The sequence below is a fragment of the Acromyrmex echinatior genome, chromosome 4 (assembly GCF_024713525.1).
Source record: "Acromyrmex echinatior isolate Ae372 chromosome 4, ASM2471352v2, whole genome shotgun sequence".
NCBI lineage: Eukaryota > Metazoa > Arthropoda > Insecta > Hymenoptera > Formicidae > Acromyrmex > Acromyrmex echinatior.
Genome location: NC_141855.1, coordinates 856,184 through 878,595, shown reverse-complemented (window position 1 = coordinate 878,595; position 22,412 = coordinate 856,184). Strand labels below are relative to the sequence as shown.

The 22,412-nt window shown below is 32.5% G+C and overlaps 3 protein-coding genes across 3 annotated transcripts; 1 reads left to right on the top strand and 2 right to left on the bottom strand.

Annotated features, from left to right (window-relative positions):
* Positions 1–9: 9 nt before the first annotated feature.
* On the bottom strand, positions 10–9,307 carry LOC105147515 (contactin). Its single transcript, XM_011058582.2, has 8 exons — positions 8,113–9,307; positions 7,601–7,979; positions 7,423–7,525; positions 6,701–7,167; positions 6,270–6,548; positions 5,520–5,969; positions 4,640–5,355; positions 10–4,392 (listed from the first exon to the last, which is right to left on the bottom strand). The coding sequence occupies exons 1-8, from the start codon at positions 8,920–8,922 to the stop codon at positions 3,922–3,924; spliced, it is 3,675 nt and encodes a 1,224-aa protein (XP_011056884.1). The 5' UTR covers positions 8,923–9,307; the 3' UTR covers positions 10–3,921.
* A 699-nt stretch (positions 9,308–10,006) lies between these two features.
* Rpn1 (regulatory particle non-ATPase 1) lies at positions 10,007–15,826 on the top strand. The gene is made up of 4 exons (XM_011058583.2): positions 10,007–10,201; positions 10,584–11,314; positions 11,686–13,256; positions 14,746–15,826. The coding sequence occupies exons 1-4, from the start codon at positions 10,124–10,126 to the stop codon at positions 15,045–15,047; spliced, it is 2,682 nt and encodes an 893-aa protein (XP_011056885.1). The 5' UTR covers positions 10,007–10,123; the 3' UTR covers positions 15,048–15,826.
* A 120-nt stretch (positions 15,827–15,946) lies between these two features.
* On the bottom strand, positions 15,947–22,410 carry LOC105147517 (VWFA and cache domain-containing protein 1). Its single transcript, XM_011058585.2, has 9 exons — positions 21,561–22,410; positions 21,124–21,489; positions 20,766–20,936; positions 20,229–20,698; positions 19,941–20,142; positions 19,600–19,846; positions 18,852–19,518; positions 18,398–18,767; positions 15,947–18,331 (listed from the first exon to the last, which is right to left on the bottom strand). The coding sequence occupies exons 1-9, from the start codon at positions 22,063–22,065 to the stop codon at positions 17,793–17,795; spliced, it is 3,537 nt and encodes a 1,178-aa protein (XP_011056887.1). The 5' UTR covers positions 22,066–22,410; the 3' UTR covers positions 15,947–17,792.
* Between the last annotated feature and the right edge of the window lie 2 nt (positions 22,411–22,412).

The window sequence follows — 22,412 nt, the reverse complement described above, 5'->3', positions numbered from 1 at the left end:
TACAAATAATTGAAAATATATAGGCATGTTATAAAATTGTTACAAAAAGTAAAGAACAAGTTACAATTGTAAAAAATGTATATTATATACGTGTGTGTATATATATATATATATATATATATATCTGCGATACAATACATGTACATAATAATGTATAAAACAAGAAAATACTAGATTGGAGAAATTGATATTACTACTGATGTCTATTACTTCTAATTGCTTCTAATTAAGCAACCGATATAGGTAACCAACAATTAGAGCAATTCTATCATTCTCTTATTCTTCATTATTTGCATTGCGTATGAACTAAATACTATTTACGTCAACGTGATGCTACAAATACTTTAAAGCGTTTTTTGATCGGTCAATTAATAAAATTCTTTCTTGTAATTAGTCAATCAAATGTTTCAAAGCATTTGTAGTAAGAGTTTGACTGTATACTTAAATATAATATAAATTAATAAACACATTTATGAATTTCGTTGTATACTAATATAAAAAGAAACATATCAAAACATATACGTTCTTTAAATTATTGTAGATAATACAATAATTAATGATATATAATATTTTATATCTTATAGAAGAACACTTGGTGAACACTATTGGTTTATATAAAAAAAAACTTTTCTTATATATCTTTGAATTATTCTAATACCATCACATTTTTTTATAAATTTTTTAATCAATAAATTATATATATATATATATAAAGAGAATGATATAAAATATACAAGGTTGGCAACGTTACTTCATAAAAATAACTTATTATCATTCTTTTTCCTAAAAAATAATTCATTATTGTTACTGATTTACAAAAGTAACTCGTTATCGTTATTGTCACTCAAAATGTAACGAATATTACTTTTTCATTACTTTTTTTCTTGACACTAATAGAATATTTCTAAAGCATTTTTCAATGGCAGAATTCAGTGCACATTAAACCCTTTGTACACTATTCTAATCTGAATGTAAAAATGGGATATCTCAATTGATAAAATGCTCGAAGTATATTTTATCAAATAGCATAATAAAATGTAGTGGGGATTTCGCGATTTAACTCGCTTTTATATTTTTATTAAACATATATCTTTACGTCGACTTGTGTACAACGGCTTTAAAGTGCATTATTGAGTGCACACTAGTTATGCCAATAAAAAATGCTATTATATGTATTTGGCGGTAAATATTCTGAAGAGAAGTCAGAATTCTATCTTTTAGTAGAGAAATAAAGCTCAAAAACTGATATATATATATATATATATATTTGTTTTTGAGCTTTTATCTAAAAGATAGAATTCTGATTTCTCTTCAGAATATTTACCGCCAAATACATATAATAGCATATATATATATATATATATATACATATATATATATTAGGTGTTGGAATTAATTCGTAGCGTTTTACAAGTGATGGGAAGTACTTTCATTAATGTATTTTTTAATGCTCATGTGAAATAAATAACATTCTTTCATTAAAAACGCTACGAATTAATTCCAACACCTAATATATAAAATATATTATATTATATATATATATTATATTATATTTTATATATATATATATATATATATATATATATATATACGATATAGTTAAAAAAACTTTTTCGTGACTAAAAATAAAGTAACGATGAAAGTAGTTAGTGAAATCGTTACCATTACTCCAAAAATGTTACATTACTCATTCGTTACCGAAAAAAAAACTTGTAACGACCTTACAAATAACATATTGCCAACTCTGAAAATATATATAAAGAGAATGATATAAAATGTAAAATATTAATAATATTAAATATATATAAACGCAATTAAAAAAATTGTATTATAGATATAATATTCAATTCAGTATTAATTAAAATTTTAATAATACAGTATTAGAATAATTCAATGATTAACAAATTCGCAGTATTGTCAAAATTAGCCAAGTGTTCAATCTTTATTTCTGTATATATTATATGGACGGAAAATTACGTTGCTTTCTACACTAGCACGTTACATCATTCTTATTTGTTATCAATTGTTATTAATTCTTAATCATTAGTAAATTGTGTATTAATATATATAGTATGATATTCATTAACATTAAATATATTTTTTACGAATTAATCCTTTTACGTCTTTCTGTCAAAAATTCATAATTATTTATCTCGCATTAGATCAAATGGCATCTATATATTCTGGACATGCATATTTTTGTTATCTTAGATAGATTATGTTTACAAAGCATAATAGCGTAGCATAAACATTTATTATTAATGTGCTGTTGTTTTTGTTACTAACAAGTAGAATGTCTTATAGTACAATTTGTACATTATAAAGTGAACATGTTCACCTATTTTTTATTGCTGATTTAATAATCTGAGTAGAAATTTAAATCTCAAATTTTGTATCTCTGAATTATTTTTAGATATTATTCAACGTATGTGTGATATATTCGAAATTACTTCACTTATTTCGAAAATATACCATGGAATGAGGTAGAATATTATTTTAAAATTATGAAATAAAGACTTGAAAAATTTTGAATAACGGGCATTTAACATTTGAAGTTTAGCATCTATAAAGTTTATAAGAATGACAATAAAAAGTATATATATGAATATATAAAAATATATTAGGTATAGTAAAAAGAAATCCATTATTTTTGCAATAGATGGCTTTCTCGTCTACGCGTGATACAGATTACTAAAGCCATCTAGTGGACAAATAATGGATTTCTTTTTACTACACCTAATATATAAATTTTGCATATGTATTTGCTACTTCGTGTATATATATATATATATATATACATAATTATATGTATGTGTATATATACATAATTATTGGATGTACAAATAATTTCCCATTGTTTTCTAATAGATATTACTAGTACTGCGTGCATGTAATTTTGTAAGATGATAACATACCAATTTCCTTGTTTTTGAACCATTCCCATCGCATGTAGACGTTGGGAAATACATTGTTGAATAACATTTAATGCTATTGCTAAATCTGTTTCTGTTTGGCACGGATCTTCATCCAGTAATATTTCCAATTCTGCATCTTCAAATTTTTTTTAGAACCTTCATCTTTCACGTCAAAATCATTACTTTTAAATTTTCTAAACCACTCTCTGCAAGTATTTTCAGCCAGACTATGTTCACTATAAGCTTTTACAAGCAAACAATAACTTTCAGCAGCAATTTTCTTTAAAATAAAATAATGCAGCAAAACTTTCCGCAAATGTCGTTTTGTTGGCACAAAATTTGACATTTTCAATAAATTGCAATAAAAAAATTTGTTGTTGAGTGCACTGCACTCTAATGTAATATACTAAATCTTAAACTTTACTTAGGTACCTAATACTTAGATATGTTACCATCTTAAATTACATGCATGCAGTACTGATAACAACTATTAGAAAACGATAAGAACTTATTTGTACACCCAATATATTAATTGCATGATAAAAAAAATACATGCGTTTGTGAGTTTTAAAGTTAAATATATATGCCGAAAAACATATATTATAGACACAGGATATGTTCCTTTCATCATATAGAATAAAAATTATGCTGAACTCACTGTGTATTATTTTTCGCAATATTTGAGTCAAATGCAGATCGGTTTCAGTCTCATAGTACCATAATTCTTCTTAAAAAATAAGTTACGGAAGTACTTGAGAGCCTATCGTTGTTAAAACGATAAGAACAAAAACGATTACATCATTAAATTACTAACGACATAGCAATATTAATTTTTAGCCCGTCAAAAATTAATCTAGCAGATCATAATATCAACTTCATTGGGTAAAAAGATCTAATTGTTAAATCTCATATAACATTTGTTTTCATTAAATACTTTAGCTTTTAAGAGAATTGTAGAAATTATGATTATTAATCATTATAGCCTTCAGTTATTAATGATGTTATATTATATGTAATCGTAGATTCGTAAAAGCAACAAGAAAATTATCCCCAGAGTGATGTCTAAGATATTACTTCCAGCGCTGCTCCTAAAAGCTTCAGTGTCACCCATTTGGAATGAATGGGTAGGACTCGACATTCGACCGTCACCACCGTTACTGAATCCGAGCACTCTTAGACGGTATCTCTTGCCTGGACTTAGATTATTGACATAAGCCTCTAGTTTAGAACCACCTGGTACTATCGTGTCATTAGCTGTGCTCATGTCTTGATCGTATTCCCATACACGTATTTTGTATCCAATCAATGGTTCTTCCTCCAGACTCGGTGTCACATAACGCCAGACGACCCTTATCGTTGATGGGTTTACACCATATATATTCACTGAGGACGGTGGTTTCTGCGGTGGTTTGCGATAAGTTCGCTCTAGGAATCGCTCACTCTCCGGACCTTCTCCGGCAGAATTATAGGCCATTACCTTTAAGAAATTTGATCCTCATTTAAATCTTCCTTACAATTTATAAGTTTGTCAATATATTTTAAATGTCTTTCTATTTATGTATTCTTTAAATAATTAATATAACATATAATAAATATTTCAAACTATTAACACTTTGTAGTTAAATTTGTTTAATATGTTATATTGTACGTGTTTTAAATTTATTAAGTATATTCTTAGTAGTTCATATAGAAATGCAAGAACTTTGTATCTTTTTCAGCTTTACCTTTACGTAATAATATGTATCTGGCTGCAATCCAACAACAAGAGACCAAGGACGAGTAGTGCGTGATAAGTAATAAGTAGCATCCTCTTCGGAAATAGTCTTCTGCCAATACTTGATTCTGTGACCGATCAGCTTGCCTCGCACTCGCTCGCGGGTCTGCTCAATAGGCTGCCAAGTAACGTTCAAGCTAGTGCTGTTGTAACTCATGGAGTACACTAATTGCGGCGCAGCTTGCGGCATGTCTTCCGCGCTGTAGACTGTCTCGATATTAGATACAGGTCCTTCGCCCATTGCATTGATCGCTTGTACTTTCACTTCGTATTCTGTGTAGTAATACTGCTGTGGAATCGGCACGACACTGCTACCGATATTACCGTATTCCTGCAGGGATAACGACTGAAATTCCTTTTCATATCCTTTGCGACGCCAGAATATCTTGTAATAGACTCCAGGACCGTTCTGATCGGACGGATTGAGAGGATCCCACGTGATCGTGAGATCACCAATTTTTCCTCCGCCACCACTAATATTCGACGGTGCTTTTGCAGGTTTATCGGACGGAGTGCTGTATCGAGGTGAGGGTAACGACGGCGGGCCGTAACCAAATTCATTAAAGGCAAGCACACGGAATTCATAAGTGGAGTAAGGATTCAGAACGTTCTCGAGATTCGCCTCTTTTCGGCCATTGTATCTATCCGCTTCAAAAGCTGTAATATCTAAAAGCAGTCATATACGTGTTCATGTTAGACTAAAAGAGAAAACAGATATAATGAAAAAGCGTTGGAATATTTAATTTAATGTTGGAAGCATCAATTAATAAATACTCATTATTGAAATCGTTTCTGTAAGAAATCATAATTATGAAATATACCGAACTTACTTTCTACGAGAGAAAACCATGTTTGATTCCAATCTGTTCGCGCACTGATTGTATACATAGTTATTGGTTTGCCATTCATGGCACCGTCGCTCCACCGTAATGTGGCTGAAGTTTTAAAGATATTCATAACTTGTACTCCACCAGGTGGTCCCGGTGGTCCCTGTACGATCAGATTAAGCTTGCTCGATATTGCGCCAACGGCGCTTTTCAAGATACATTCGTATTCACCAGCTTCAGTGAATGTAGCATTTATAATATTTAAATATTCGCCATCGATATTTAATCGCGGATTATTCTGCAAATCCTTATCACGTATACGCATACCATTATGCGTCCAGATATACGCTATATCTAACATTTCGTCAATATGACCCAAACAGTGTAATGTCAGATTATTATTATAATATAGAATTATCTGTGATGGCAATCTTTGGACAAATTGTGGTCCACCTGCATGTATAAACAATTTTATATAACAATGTGGTACAAAAGAAGGGCAAAGAGCCAGTATAATAATTTTATATAATTACATATATAAATTAAATTTATATATAAATTAATTGCTATATAGAAAACTAAAATTTTTACGATATAACGCAAATTTCAATATAAACAATATAAACAATAAATATCAAATTTACTTTTTGGTTACTGATATACAATTTAATACAATCTGTTAATATCTTTTTGCGTAAATATGTATCTTCTTATAAATTCAAGATTTCTTTGAGTATCAAATGATTGACTTACGTAGCACGATCAGTCGTCCACGGGTTTCATCATTGCCATACTGATTCGTTGCTGTGCACACGTATGTCCCTTCGTCGTCTCGTGATACCGGACTGATAATAAGATTTCCAGTTTCTAGAATTCTTCGCCTACCGCCCGATCCGATTATATTCCCATCTTTCTTCCAAATAAATTTCGGCCTAGGTGCGGCTTCGGGATTGCACATAATAGTAACGTTACCTCCTTCCGCCGCATATGTCTCAGATTCCATAGGCCGTTTCTTGAAGGAAGGTTTCAATGCTGAAACAGATATTAAAAAAAAGAGATATTATAGATAGAGATATTATATAGTGTCATATATTTACATTTAATAATACAAAGAATCTAATGATTCATTATTTTTCATTCACACTGCACAGTTGAATATTGAAAGAGAATATACAAGTACTCACACAAGACTCTAAGTTGAGCCGATGAATACGTTGTTCTCAGTTGATTCCTCGCGCAGCATTGATACATGCCCTGATCCTTTTCAGAATCCACATGATGTATATTTAGTACATTATCTTGTATAGTATAACGATCTCTCTCTTCAAGTGATAAAGAGTCCAAGAGTTTTCCGTTTTTAAACCAACTATAAGTGACATCCGGTATGCCGAATGCTTCACAGGTCCAAGTTAAATCCGCATGATCATCCATGTGCTTATCAACCAACGGGATGGTGAAATTAGGCGTCGCCTGTATGGTCAACTGCACAGAATTTTCGATGGATAGTCTGTCGTTATACACTCGGCAAACATATTCGCCTTGATCCTCTACGTGTACACGAGGTAATATCAATACCCGATTGAAATTTGCTGTATATGCTCCACGCGGCAAAATAGAACCTCTTTTTGTCCAATTGTATGATGGAACAGGACTAGGGAAATAAATTATTTATTATATTCACAAAATCCATACATAGAGAGGTGAAAACTGTAGTGATGTAAGTAACTTAATTGCAATTTCAAAAAATAAAAGATTTTTTCAATATATTTGCTTTAGTAGACTGCACCAATGATCTTAAATTGATAAGTTAAAAAAAATTCATTATCGCTTTCATCTCTTCATAGAGAAAAAACATTCGCATATATATGTAAAAGAAATATAAGACAAAGTATTGATAATAACTTACTATCCAAACGCAATGCATTCCAATCTAACAGTTTCTCCAGCTATTGGTGCTTCTGGAAACGCTTTTGGAAAATTATTAGGAAATTTCAACTGTTGGAAAGAAGCTGAAAAATTTAGAAAATTATTACTATGTCATTTTCTTTTTGTTAGATGCGTAAAATAAAATCCAAAATAATTACAGTGCATGTCCACTTTTAATGGAAAGAATGGACCATTACGTCCGATATCGAATGCAATATTCTGAACGTAGCAAGAATAATTTCCTCGATCAATTGTTTCCAAAGCAGAAAAGTAAAGCGCTCCATCATGTGAGACAAATACGCGTTTATCCTCCTCGACGAAATTGGGAAAATATTCACGCACCCAATAATATGATACATCTGGGAAATGCTGTGGTGGATCGCAGTACATTACTTTACCCCAATGATTATCTCCACGCTCTTCGGAACGTTTTAAATTAAACTCATTGATGAATCCGAATGACAGTTCAGCGCTTTCAGAAATAATTGTGCCAAATTTGTTAGTTGCCTTACAATGATACAAGCCAGAATCTATTTTCTATAAACAATGAATAATGAAATTATTGGTGTTCATTAATTTATATATTAACTTAATATATTAATTGATATATCTCAATATAAGTTTAAAAATAATATATGATATTTAAAAAAGAAACTAAAAGATCTCTTACCGAATTCGGATCATAGATGATAAGTGTTCCACCGCTCACAGTAAATTTTCTGTCTACAAGAGGATCTATTTTTATTGCAACAAGTAGATCATTTACATATGTCTCCCTGAACCATTCGTAAGTAGGTGTAGGATAACCACCTGCCAAACAGCTTAAAGAGACATCATTTCTTACATTTCTCTTTGACTGATCGAATACTTTGTTTATAGGCTGTTTTATAAAATATGGTCCCCTTGGTATTTGAAGTGGGTTGTCAATGTTGATTCCATACTGATAAGTACGATCCTCTTCCACCAAGTTGTGAAGAGTAGCAATAGGTGCTTCACAGATATACAACAATTCTTCTCTACCAGTAACCTTTTCTAGTCCCCAACGCTGGAGACTATTGGAATAGGAATACGCTAAATAATCTCTTCCTAATATATTGTCCTCAGGTAGAAAAGCATTATCCATGTTTATCAATGTCGTACTGTCTGCCTCGTTTATCCATAGGCCATTTTGGAGTTTGATTCCGGTATACCATCTGCGATGTTGTGGATCTTGCCACAATAATTGATAGAGCACGAACCCATGCTCCTCCATTGTATTAATGGTAAGCAGATCACTTTGGAATGCTTGACAATTTCTACGTGCATCTTCTCGTGGTCTCAACGGGCTTTTGACAAAACGATAACACGATTCTTGGAATTGTATCCAATGTTGGGGACACTTGTACTCTTCTCCATATAGGATATTTTGTGCAAACGCGGGAAGTGAGAGGATTAGCGAAAACACCGCAGTAATTAATAAACGAGACATCATTACGGACATTTTGTAATTATACAACAGACATTTTATAATTTCCAGATTCAAGATTCGAGTATTTTATTAATTTCTCGATTGAGAATGTCACAACATTGATACGTGACTTCGAGAAATTCAACAGAACTGACAAAGCGAAGCTCTTGAAGACACTCCCTGACGATGACACTTTGTTAATTCATGGTATTCTTGTTCGCATGTTTCAGCGGACGATAATTCGATCAAGGTATTCGCTGCAAATGTGGATATCGGATTCACTTAAATGTACTAGATCTTATGTAACGAATAAAGCTTTCGAAGAAAGATAAAATTAAAAAAATACGTTAAATAAAATCACAAGTTTTGAGTCAGCAACCTGCGACGCTACATCGCTAGCTAGACACTCCCTGTGACGAGTAACGAACAGTTACGGAATTCAACGAATATTGACGAATGTTTAATTTCCGTAATTGCATCTTACTTTACTTGTACTTTTTGCACACGAAGTGAAATAGGCATATACGTGAATTCTTTTCTCTTTCTTTTCTTTTTTTTTTCTTCAAATAAGTAAAGAAATGCCAAATATTATTGAGGTTAGATCTTGGTGTCTTAAAACATCTTAAAATATGCTCATATCAGAGTACCTAGAAATTAAGATTAAAATTGAATTGGAAGTTGGTCACCAATTAAAGTAAAGTTCATTAAACTTGAAATTATTAAATTAGTTTTCTTACTGACTAATCATTAATTTTTAATCATTATTTAATAATAGATCCCAATAATAGGTCTACTTTTTTCAGTTAAATTTTTTTGCAGTGTTAATTTTCTCTCTTTTTCTTTCCACGTTTGGAAAGAAAAGAAAAGACGAACTCTATGTAAGATAAATGGTACAAGAAATTCAGTTAAAAAGAACAGACCTTGTGAATTTTTTAATATATTTTCCAGTTTTTCAAACTTCTGTTCTTCTTTCTTATCTTTTTATTCTCTTTCCTCTTTATTTAATTTTCTTTATACATATGTATAAAGGCTCAATCGGCTGTCGTAACATGTTTGTGAATCCTGTGTTTTAAATTAGTATTAGTACAGTCGCCACTCTATATAGCGTGTCCATGATGGTGACTCGCAAAACCTCTTGAATACTCATCTTAGTAACCTCAAACTTCGAACTAGAGAATTGAAGAAGGAATCGTGTGTTTGTTTCATATATTTGTGTATAAAATAAGTGAATAAAATGCCGGAAAGCACCAAAACAGAAGCAAAACCAGTTAAAGAAGTGAAGAATGGCAAAGAAGACGATAAAAATGAACTGGTAAGAAATTAACCTGCATTGGATACTGTTGCGTTGTCATCGAACAGCGACATTTTAATATCGTTGATTAAATCTACATTTGCAATTTTTGCATCACTATATAAATAAAATTATTAATTCAACGTTTTTCCTATAATTTACATTAAATTGAAGTAGGCTATCTTTGCCTTGTAATAACTTGTTATTAGATAGTTCCTTGTAATTTCTTTTGTTTTTTTCTCTAATAGTGATCTTATTATTATGAATGTATGTATTTTTTTAAATATTAGGCAGTATATTTTGACATACAATCTAATATATTTAGAAGAGAAAGTTAGATATATATAAAACAAATAAAAATTGTATATAAAATATAAAATAAAAACTTGATTTTGTCCTTTAGTCAGAAGAAGATAAGCTTCTACAGGAAGAATTAACTTTACTTGTGGAGCGCATGCAAGATGCTAACACCAAACTGCACTATCCTGCCTTAGAATCCTTGCGTTCACATATTCGTGCATCAACAACATCAATGACAAGTGTTCCGAAGCCATTGAAATTTATGCGACCTCACTATGATACTATGAAAAATATACATGAAAAAATGACCAATGTAAAAAATAAGGAATTATGTTCAGACGTTATTTCCGTTTTGGCAATGACAATGGGCGAGGGCCGGGAGTGTTTAAAATATAGACTAATGGGTTCTGCACTGGCAATCGGTGAATGGGGACATGAATACGTTAGACATTTGTCAGGAGAACTAGCAGGAGAATGGGACGAGGTAACAGGTGACAACGTTGAAGCAACGAACAAGAAACTTATCGCTCTGGTGCACGAGATTGTACCCTACAACATGGCACATAATGCAGAAACAGAAGCATGTGACCTTCTAATGGAGATTGAGAGGTTGGACTTGCTGGAACAGTATGTTGATGAAAGTGCTTATCAGCGAGTATGTCTTTATCTTACGAGTTGCGTATCATATGTAGCTGATCCAGAGAACAGCACCCTTCTTCATGTCGCCTGCAAGTTATATCGTAAATTTGGTCAATATCCACAAGCAATTAGGCTGGCAATGCAACTGAATGATTTGCCACTTATTGAATCGATTTTCACAAACTGTCGAGATCTGTAAGTATAAAATTTACTTTTTCTGATCTTTTTGTTTAGATATTTTTTAATCCTGCGAACTGCTTCTTTTTTGAAACAAGCGAAATTTACTTTTCAATTTTACCCTGGTTTTTGTTCAAATTTCAATTTTTATTAAATAAAGGTTTTCACATTTGAGTTAAAAACTATTTGATAATGTAATAGAGATATTGAAAAGTAACCCTGAATTTTTTTGAATGTCTAGAACAGTAAAAAAATTTCAATGTCTAGACAAAAAAAGTCTAAATTACCATTGAGGTTAATAACTTAGTTTTTCTTATTATTATTATTATAATGATAATGATTGATATTTTCCAAGCACAAGGCTCAACTCTTTATGTTTGATTTTTTAGTTCTGTGCAAAAGCAACTGGCCTTTATGCTAGGTCGTCAGCAAATCTTCCTGGAACTACATGAAGCTACGATAGAAGACGATGACCTCTTTGAGATAATGTCTAACTCGCACTTGAACAATCACTTCCTGAATTTGGCACGAGAATTGGATATAATGGAGCCAAAGACACCTGAGGATGTCTATAAATCTCACTTGGAGAATTCGCGACCACCATTTGGTGGCGGTCAAGTTGATTCAGCACGGCAAAATCTTGCAGCAAGTTTCGTCAACGGTTTTGTAAACGCTGCGTTTGGCCACGATAAACTGCTGATTGAGGATGGTAACAAATGGCTATACAAAAACAAGGAGCATGGCATGCTGAGTGCGACTGCGTCCCTAGGTCTGATCTTACTATGGGACGTTGATGGTGGCTTGACGCCGATCGATAAATATTTATATTCATCGGAAGACTATATCAAATCTGGCGCTCTATTGGCTTGCGGAATTGTCAATTGCGGCGTCAGGAATGAATGTGATCCTGCCTTGGCTCTGCTTTCCGACTATGTGTTGCATAGTAGCAATACTATGCGCATTGGCGCCATTGTCGGTCTCGGTATTGCGTACGCCGGTTCAAACAGAGAAGGCGTGTTAGGTTTGCTGACACCGGTTCTCAGTGACACTAAGTCAAGCTGGGAAGTCTTGGGTATGACTGGTTTAGCATTAGGAATGGTTGCTGCCGGTTCTTGTAACGCTTATGTCACTACAGCGATTATGCACACGTTAATGGATAAGTCGGAATCTGATCTCAAAGATACATACGCGCGATTTTTGGCACTTGGTTTGGGATTGTGCTTCCTAGGTAAACAGGAAGCGGCAGAAGCTATCATAGCAGCTTTAGAGATAGTTCATGAGCCATTCAGGTCGATGTCGACAACACTGGTGGAGGTATGTGCATATGCTGGTACAGGAAATGTCCTCAAGATCCAACACTTGTTGCACATCTGCTCAGAGCACTATGAATCGAGTAACGAGAAGGAAGAAAAAAGCGAGCGTAAAGACAAAGATAAGAAAGAGGAAAAGAAGGAGGAGAAAGAGAAAGATCTCAGTTCCAGACAGGCTATCGCCGTTCTTGGCATTGCCCTGATCGCTATGGGAGAGGAGATTGGTGCCGAGATGGCTTACAGAACTTTTGGCCACTTGCTGCGTTATTGTGAACCCGTGATTCGTCGCTCGGTACCACTCGCCCTAGGTCTTATCTCTGTATCGAATCCAAAACTAAACATCTTGGATACGCTATCAAAGTTCTCGCACGATAGTGATCCCGAGGTAGCACACAACGCAATATTCGCCATGGGACTGGTCGGTGCTGGCACGAATAATGCGCGATTAGCCGCCATGCTGAGACAGCTGGCTCAATTCCACGCGAAGGATCCCAACAATCTCTTCATGGTGCGCATCGCACAAGGCTTGACGCATCTGGGTAAGGGCACGCTCACTCTGTCGCCTTATCATAGTGACAGACAGCTGCTCAGCCCTGTTGCTCTAGCCGGTCTTCTGTCGACGCTGATCGGTTTCTTGGATGTAAAAAACAGTGAGTATATATATTCTTGATGCAATAGATGCAAAGATATGTTCTTCGATAACTGTATTTCATTACTAGCAAGCAGATAAGCTATTCTTGTTACGATTTACGAAGATGTAACGAATTTGACAATCAATTTCCAGAGATCTTACAACAAAGAAGAATCTTCACTATTTTCTTATCTCTCTACAGTTGATCAATCAGTAATTCTTCAAATTCTCATAGATTTTCATATTAAAAATAATATCAGATATATTACAATATAAATAATATCAATTCTTCTCTTATAACTTACAACAAATTAATAAATAAAATTCAGGTTAATACATTAAACGAGCTATAGTTAGGTGTATTAAATAATATTTATTAATCACAAATTATAATTTTCTGACGATAAGTTTCAACAGTACATTTCAACTATATTTAGTCCTCATCAGCCGCAGAAATACATAAATATCCAAATATCTAATTATATTAACATATTATGAGGATCATCTCACATTCGAGTTACAATAGATAATATAACAGATTGCTAAGAATCATCTCAGCTTTGTGTTACAAAGGACGCAACTATATCATATGTAGTCAAATTTAATAAAAATAAACGATGTAATGAAGAGTCATGATTCCGAACCAATTCATCGGTTAAGAAACTGTGTATTCCACAATACATCTCTGATAAGTTGAAATTCTTATTCTCTGTTCTCTGTTCCTTTTATTGTGTGGAGCCGTTAAGTATTGCATAATCTTTATTCTTTATTCTTTGATAATTATTTAATTTTCTTAATTGGCATAAATTTAAAGCGTTTGTTATTTATGTTTCGCGTTGTGCTTTTGTTCTAATGAAATTTTTATACACGTACATAAAGTTATAACTTATTATCGGTTTACCATATATTTTTAAGTGTTAAAGATAATTTTAAGTTACATGTTAATGTCTTTATAGTTTCAATTTTGACGATATTCTATTTAGTTTATCTACCAATATTATTAAGGCCGTATATACAATCTTTTATATGATTTGACATCAAGCTACATTATTAATATGACTAGAATTCATTCATTTATTCATACCGATTGCCGTTTCTCGCTATTAACCGATGAATTAGTTCGGAATCATGACTCTTCACTATATCGTTTATTTTTATTAAGTTTGATTACGATATAGTTGCGATATCTTTGTAACACAAAGATGAGATGATTCTTAGCAATCTGTTATATTATCTATTGTAACTCGAATGTGACACGGTCCTCATATGTTAATATAATTAGATATTTGGGTATTTATGTATTTCTGCGGCTAATGAGGATTAAGTATAATCAAAACGTACCGTTGAAACTTGTCATCGGAAAATTATAATTTGTGATTAATAAATATTATTAATTAGTACTGCTAACTATAGCTCGTTTAATGTATTGACCTGGGTTTCACTATTTATTAATATCAGATATAACTTGTCATTATTAATGTTATAATATATAATATATATACTTTCAGTTATTCTCGGACGTTCACATTACCTCTTGTATACGCTGGCTGCTGCAATGCAACCCAGAATGCTAGTAACATTCGATGAGGACCTGAATCCATTAGCTGTACCAGTAAGAGTTGGGCTTGCCGTTGATGTTGTCGGTCAAGCGGGCAAACCGAAGACCATCACAGGCTTTCAAACGCACACCACTCCAGTGTTGTTGGCATATGGTGAGAGAGCGGAACTTGCAACCGAGGAATATGTACCACTGACACCAATTATGGAAGGCTTTGTAATCTTAAGAAAGAATCCAGACTTTATACCTTAGTCATCATAATAATTTTGTCGATCATCAATGTACCTCGTACTGAATTACTTATAAGACAGAATAATATAATAAAAGTATCTCATTTCATTTTACGTATACGAACAACGTAATATTCTCCACAAACTTCCCTTTTTGTAAAATCAAGACACGTTCCGCAATATTTTCGTTATGTTGTGCAAAAAGGGATACAAGGCAATGATATATTTTCTATTTAATAGTAAAATGCACAGATTTTAATAATAAAAAATACTGATATAATATATAAATTCTCGTTCGGCACGAATTTTGTACGCATTATACATACATCGTAAAAAAGATCAATATAAAACAACAGTATTTTATACTGCATCCTTAGTAATAACAACATCGGTAGATGTTCTTTTTTTATAAGTATCAGTCAGGATGGTATACGCAAATCTCATGTAAATCCTCGCCATTGTCGGCATAATTTAAGCCTGCACAACTTGCTGAATACAACGTTATCCGCGGGCAAATTTTCTTTAAAATAGAAGCGTTTGTATATGTCGACGATACATGTAGTAATAAGTGTGTTAGAGTATTAATTTGACCGAGTTGTCGAATTTGCTGTCCGAGAGCAGCCAGTTATGCAGACTTGATATAAATTACATCCTAATATTTTCTATATTTTGCTGCTATCTTTTTAACTGAAAAATGTAAAAATGGAATTACGATCATGTTAGTTTGTTAAAATGTACGCGCAAAATACGCATAAACAAAAGTGTATTGTATTATGTCAATAAAATACGTTAATCGTATAACTTTAAATAATATTTTTATAAAAAAAACTTGCACTGTAACTATTATAATAATGTAACTTTTATTCTTATCGCGATTGTATAATTTACTTTTAATATCTCTATATAAAAATACAATGAATATTTAAGACATTTAAACATTACGTTTATGTTTTGTATTGGCATCATAAAGTTCAACTATACATAAAAAGAACAGGCCTATTAATATGGACAACTGGAATTTATACTCTCTTATTGACATATTATTCCACATTTCTCTTACTTTTGTTATTTCAATATTTTCATTGAGATTTTTTTTGAATTAATAAAATTAAGATGTACTACTACAAGAAAAATGCTTAAATATACCCGCATAGAAATAAAGAAAAGAGATACAAAAGTAATAATAAAAATAGCATTATAGATTCTCTATGTACAGCATTTTAAAATTTTGTACAATTTGTAAAGTTTTGGCGTTGTCATTTATGTAAATCATGATAATAAGTACGCTGTATATATCTATCAAAAAAAAAAAAAGAAATAGGATGACGTTTCTAAGAGTAAGTCATGAAGCTTAGAGAACCTCTCTAATAAGAGTTTGGACACGAGCAGCAGTTTTGTATGCAGAGTAATACTTTTAACAAAATTGAGAGGGAAGAACATTTACTATTTCTTTCTCCTACTATCATTTGCTTATTTCTCTCTCTCTCTCTCTCTCTTTCTCTCTCTCTCTCTCTCACTCTCCGGAATTGTTAAAACCAACAGTGACTTTCTCATGTCCAGATTCTTATTAGATCTCTAAGAGGAATTAACGTACAACCGCCGACAGTCTTATACACTATAAAAAATTCGAAAAAAAAAAAAAATTTCATTGTCTTTGTATCTCTTAGATTATTAATCATCAATAAACTCTTCACTCATCTGACTCAATAATTGAAACGTGATAATGGCATGGTATTTCAAACATTAAGCTAAAATTCAATGTCTAAACAGGAAGTTGCCATTACTAGCATAAATATTTCATATTATCATTAATTTTCTATACTTAATAATAACAACTTTAAATCTCTTAATTTATATACAAGATGTAATATATGTCAATTGCTTTAAAGTACTGAATTCTTTTCAAGTGAATCTCGTCTCTCATGTTATATCCTATGTAGTTAAGAATATATAATACCTATTCGAATATACTAGTGTCTTACTCTGTCACAAAGATACTTGGCAAGTTGTAATCTTACATTTAAAAACATGTCTAAAATAATATACTTTAATATTTTACATTTCTAGATTGCTCCATTTATATAATTCTATTGTTTTATCTACTTATAATGTACTTAAGTTATTCGCTCAATATATATTAGGTGTAGTAGTATCTCGTCTACGCGTGATACAGATTACTAAAGCCATCTATTGGAAAAATAATGGATTTCTTTTTACTACACCTAATATATAGCAATCATTTGAATTATTTTCATATATAAAACTTGCACAATCGCTTTTAGTACTTCTTAAGAAGGCTAATACTTTATCAAATATTTTGTTAGCACTTATGTGGAAGGCCTTAGTATTGAGTACAGTTTATAAGTTACGTTTTTTTTTTCAAGCATAATAAAAGAAATATGCTTTTTGTCGTTTGATAATAAAAATATGAACAGTCTCGTAGTAAAATAATACAATATCTTCCGCATCAAAGATCGCAAATAAAATAAATCACTATTATTAAATGATATTCATCACTTAATTCTTATGTCCTGAGATTATATCTGCAAAGAACAAACAATTGATTATTTCTTAAAACAATGGCTATGTTGAAGCTGGACGAAGTTGCTAGCTTGAGTCGATGCAATTGATTGAATCTATAAGAACTAATCATATTCAATTGCTGGACAAGTAGGCTAGCTGTTTTGTTTGTTTAAACACGCTTAATGTTTCGAGGAAATAACGTCTTATTTTTTTAAATAAATGGCAGTAAATTCAGTTTCATCAGTCAACAGTAATTTGTTTCCATATCTCGATGGACAGTCACAGGTGCTAAAACATGATGTGGCGATCCTAAATATGTCGTAGGAGAAGGCACTCCGATACCGGATTGTTTAATCAAATCCGATTTGACATCATTTTCAACGGCTAATAGGGGTTCGGAAGCGAAAGTCTGTTGTTCAGAATCATCGTGAGGTGTCATTGTGCTATATCCATGATCACTGTCCCCACCGGGTGGTCTTCTGTAATTAGTAGAAACTCTGTACGGTGATATACGCGCTACATTGTCTCTCACGAGACAATCTAAATTATTTTTAATCTGATCTAATTCTGCTGGTTCCGGATCGCCATCAATATGCGTCATACGTAATGTATCAGGTGAGGTTTGAATATGTAAACATTGATGTTCCAAACCCAAATACATTGATCGGAGTCTGTAGCAAAACACAATGAAACCTAGAATCGAAAACAGTGCAAGAATTCCACCAGCTACCGGCCCAATTGATGGCCACTCTCGTATCGCGATCTCGTCAGTTGATTGCGAATCTGGAATAATTTTATTATCTAATGATTAATGCAAATAAACAAAATAAAAAAAAAAGACAAACTTACTATAAGTGCTATCGCCGTAAGGTATTAAAGAACCGAAGATTCCTTTAAAACATACGGACATATCAGAGCAAAACGGTTCTTGCAAAGGAGTCTCTCCATCGTTGTCAACATGACACCATTGACAATCCGCTACACCTAAACAGTCTCTCTCCGTCGTATATGATTTGCAATTGATAACTGGGCACGATTTCAAATTCATCGGCTCTATCCACAGAGTCTGTAAACTAGATCCTTGTTCATACATAGGTGGACAAGAATCTAAATTATCAATACTTTGTTGCATACAGCTAGAAGAATATAAAGAACATTCGCAAGGACATTCACAACCAGTTTGTTCCATACTTTTACAATTCAGGCACGAATGATCCATCTGTAATATTTAATAAACAGATACAATATATTATTTAAGAAATTAAAAAATGTTTTAGAATAAAAATTGTGAGATTGTACTTACCGTACTGCACGGACAAAAAGCTCTAAGCAAATTACACTGAGTAGTCATGTTCACAACACCAAGGAATATATTGGTTCCTGGTACAGCAGCTACCTGATATCTAACACAGTGTTCGCCATGTGCCATATTAGTGAGCACCTCGTCAAGCGACGTATTAAATTGATAGTATCTCTGCACAGTACCGTCTAAGTAGCTGGCGCATGATTTTTTTTTCACGAACATTCCATGATTCAATATGTCATTAGCCACTAAAAGTTCCTTATGTGTTAAATGTTGTTGTTCGATCTTGCCTGTTGCTTCTAACAGCTTCGGATGTGATACCAAATAGCCTTTATCATCCATCAAGAAACACTTTACAGTTGCATCATGACAGAATGGAAACATTTCCAATAACAATCTCATAATGTAACCCATTGTAACATCCATAGACAGAACAGCAATTACATAATCTGTACTTTCATTAATCCTCACAGAATATTTGACAGTTTGGCTCAGAGTGACTACATAGCCTGATCCACCTGCATCTAAGTAAGGTGGAGTTAAGATCATCTTATCAAGTTGTTCCAGTACCTTCCCATACCACATTCGCCTTTTGGGGTCAAAACCAGAATCCAATACCATCCCTGGAAATATTTCTAATACACCACTAACCGTACTAACAACATATCTAAAATCACAAAATAAAATAAAGGTATCAGCTTATTAGTTATTGATAATTATGTGTAAAATTATAATTACTTGTAATTACCTTCTTATAATAAACTTATTTAATGGACTCTCGACGTGCTGTTTTTTAAAATGTTCTAAAACTGGTGCTAGCGTCGCTACATCTGATTTTACAGATGGATGTAAACCGGGATTAGCCAAAAGACCCGTTACATCTTTTAGATATGCCATATAGCTTTGTACATTTACGGTTGAATCTGTTTCTAGTAATTTCAGTTGTTCCATTGGGGATTGAAAGCACCATGGTGATAAATAAATTACACCCGTTGCTAAAAAAAAAAAGAAAGAAAAAAAGATGAGTTTTTATAAAATTTACAAGTCTTACAAATAGTATAACTGGAGTAAAAGATTTGATTTCCTTACACAAAGTTACAATCTTGTTTCTATAAATGCAAAATATATCTTTATCAACGACAGTTTGAAGCATAAGATCGAGACGATGATGTAATATATTTGCTGGCAGTGGAGGCGCATTTCTCGCGACAGGTAAAATTCCCTCCTCAGTTGTCGATACCAAGCATATTATCAAATCATTATAATTTAAGTGTTTCCATCTATACCGCTTCTATATTATACATTAAAAAAATATATTCTGTATTTTAATTTTTTCGTATCTTATTCTCAAATATATTTACAGATGTATTATCTTACCTGTTCGCCTAATTTTGTCTTTACATTTATGATTCCTTTAAACTCATTTATCATCTTCAATACAGTTCGACTATCTATATTTTCAATATCTTGCAAATGCACTTTAAGCGGTTGCTCAATCATTGTCTCGAATCTAGGAAAATTTTTATGCATCCAAACCACTCCTTTGCTATCAAAGAATATAGCATATATGTTTAAACCAACGTTGAAATATGTTATGTCATCGAGGAAATCACGCAATTTTATATCCAAAGATAGTAACGCAGTCTTTCTAACTTGCCCAATAGATATCGTCATTGTCTTGCTATATGGCTCAATATATGGGTCTGATACATAAAAATCTTTTTTAACATGATTAGGACATTGCAAACAAGAAAATAGCTTTCCTATCTCATATCCAAGAACATTTTGCATTGGAAAAATAACGATACTGTCGTTTAATTTCTTAATAACAGTGGATGCTTGCTGATCTGAAAATACATTATGATATAAAAACATTTTTTGTATAATTAAAGTAAAGTAATAAAACTAGCTTACCTGTGACAATAATAGTTTTGAGATAAGCTTTAAACTGTTCCGAAATTATTTCAAAAATTCTTTGTGCATTTGATGTATTTTGTAATTTATTAGTTAAATGCAAAATAAGCACTTCACCCCTTAGATTTTGTGTTAATTTTATAAAATCAATCTTCATCACTTCATTTGAATCTGAAAGAAAATTAAAAGAATAAAATTAGCATACATTTTATAAACAACATGTATATTTCATTAATAGAAACGATAACAACAATAAAACAAAATAGACTGAAAGTAACTAGATAGAAACAAATCATATATTTCAAATAAAAAATCTAAAAATAAGAAAAAATAATATAATTACTCTTTGTCTATTTACCTATTCTAGTTAAACTATCGATATAACGAATTAATTGAAACTTATTAATATCTGTTGCCTTTAACAAGCTATCTTTACAAAGCAGAGGAGTAGTATGAGCAAGGCCCACAATGGTAACATTATCTGTTTCAGAAAGCATATCTATAATAGTTTTGGCTGTCAATTGAACCAAAGTTAGCTCAGATTCAGACATGAATGTGCCATGTTCCAAAAGTAAAATGACATTTTTTTCATGGCAGTACTGGGATAATAAAAGAGGTCCGACATTATAAGCCAATATAGGTGGTCCGCACATTGTATCTGGCTCTTTCATTGGCAGTATATGTATACTTTTCCACTCTTGACTTCTTAACTGCCTTGTAAGTTCTGTAATCAAACTTAATAGTATATCACATTATCTTGATAAGGAATAAAACTATATATTCAATAAAAAATACCTTTTATGATATCCGTACATATATTTGAAACTCTGTTCATCTCCATTATATCGTAATCGACTAATTGACTAGAATAAATATTAGGCAGTGGACTGCGTGCCAGTACGCGGTGTATAACTTCGTAGACTTGATTGAAGGCATCGATGTACACCGCTAATTTATTATTAAATTTGTCAACTAAGGCACTTAATTTTGTATCCAAATTGCTGGAAACATTCGTGAATTCTATTTTATTGATCATCTCTTGAAACGAGGAAGCGCCGAGTTCTTCGTCGACGACGGATCGCAGCATCTTCGACAGACGCATCACGACATCTCGCAAGCACGTGCCGTTTAGGGATTCCGCTGGCACCTGTTTACGCATCGACTTGCCGAATTGACACCTGGCGATATCGTCATTAGAGGCTACGCAAAGATTTATGAATATCAACACCAAACCCAAGTACAAAATCTTGTTTGCCATTCCAACGAAGCTTCGGCGGCAAGCGTCCCTCATCATAATCATAACCTTACGAATTACAACAACAGCTCATGCCGGCGATAAATCAACATTTCAAGTAGCGTCGTCGTGGATCGTGGACGTCGTGACTCGTGTATCGCGCGATTCTGGAAGCTTTCTGGATGCCTTTACGCATGATCATGCATGATGCGCACTTGACGCTTTAGCGTCGTTTTGTTTCAGCACTTCGTACAATATGGCGTCTAAAAAAAAATATTTTCATCATAATTAGTGATGTTCTTGACGAGTACATGACTTATCAACATCACAATTGAAAGCGAAGACGTTTTAAATAAAAATTTACAAATATTATTAATAACGGCAAATAATGATTAATAAAATATATGAAGAAG

Bases quoted from the DNA above. Each gene is read 5' to 3' on its own strand.
- LOC105147515 (XM_011058582.2), bottom strand. From the start codon at position 8,922: ATGTCCGTAATGATGTCTCGTTTATTAATTACTGCGGTGTTTTCGCTA. The intron at 7,526-7,600 runs GTAATTATTTTG...TAAATTTTTCAG, and splicing joins ATTAAAAGTGGACATGCACT to CTTCTTTCCAACAGTTGAAA. The intron at 5,356-5,519 runs GTAAGTTCGGTA...GACTGCTTTTAG, and splicing joins ATGGTTTTCTCTCGTAGAAA to ATATTACAGCTTTTGAAGCG.
- LOC105147517 (XM_011058585.2), bottom strand. From the start codon at position 22,065: ATGATTATGATGAGGGACGCTTGCCGCCGAAGCTTCGTTGGAATGGCA. The intron at 21,490-21,560 runs GTATTTTTTATT...GTTTGATTACAG, and splicing joins ATGTACGGATATCATAAAAG to AACTTACAAGGCAGTTAAGA. The intron at 20,143-20,228 runs GTAAGATAATAC...TGTATAATATAG, and splicing joins AGACAAAATTAGGCGAACAG to AAGCGGTATAGATGGAAACA.
- Rpn1 (XM_011058583.2), top strand. From the start codon at position 10,124: ATGCCGGAAAGCACCAAAACAGAAGCAAAACCAGTTAAAGAAGTGAAG. The intron at 11,315-11,685 runs GTAAGTATAAAA...TTGATTTTTTAG, and splicing joins TTCACAAACTGTCGAGATCT to TTCTGTGCAAAAGCAACTGG. The intron at 13,257-14,745 runs GTGAGTATATAT...ATATACTTTCAG, and splicing joins TTTCTTGGATGTAAAAAACA to TTATTCTCGGACGTTCACAT.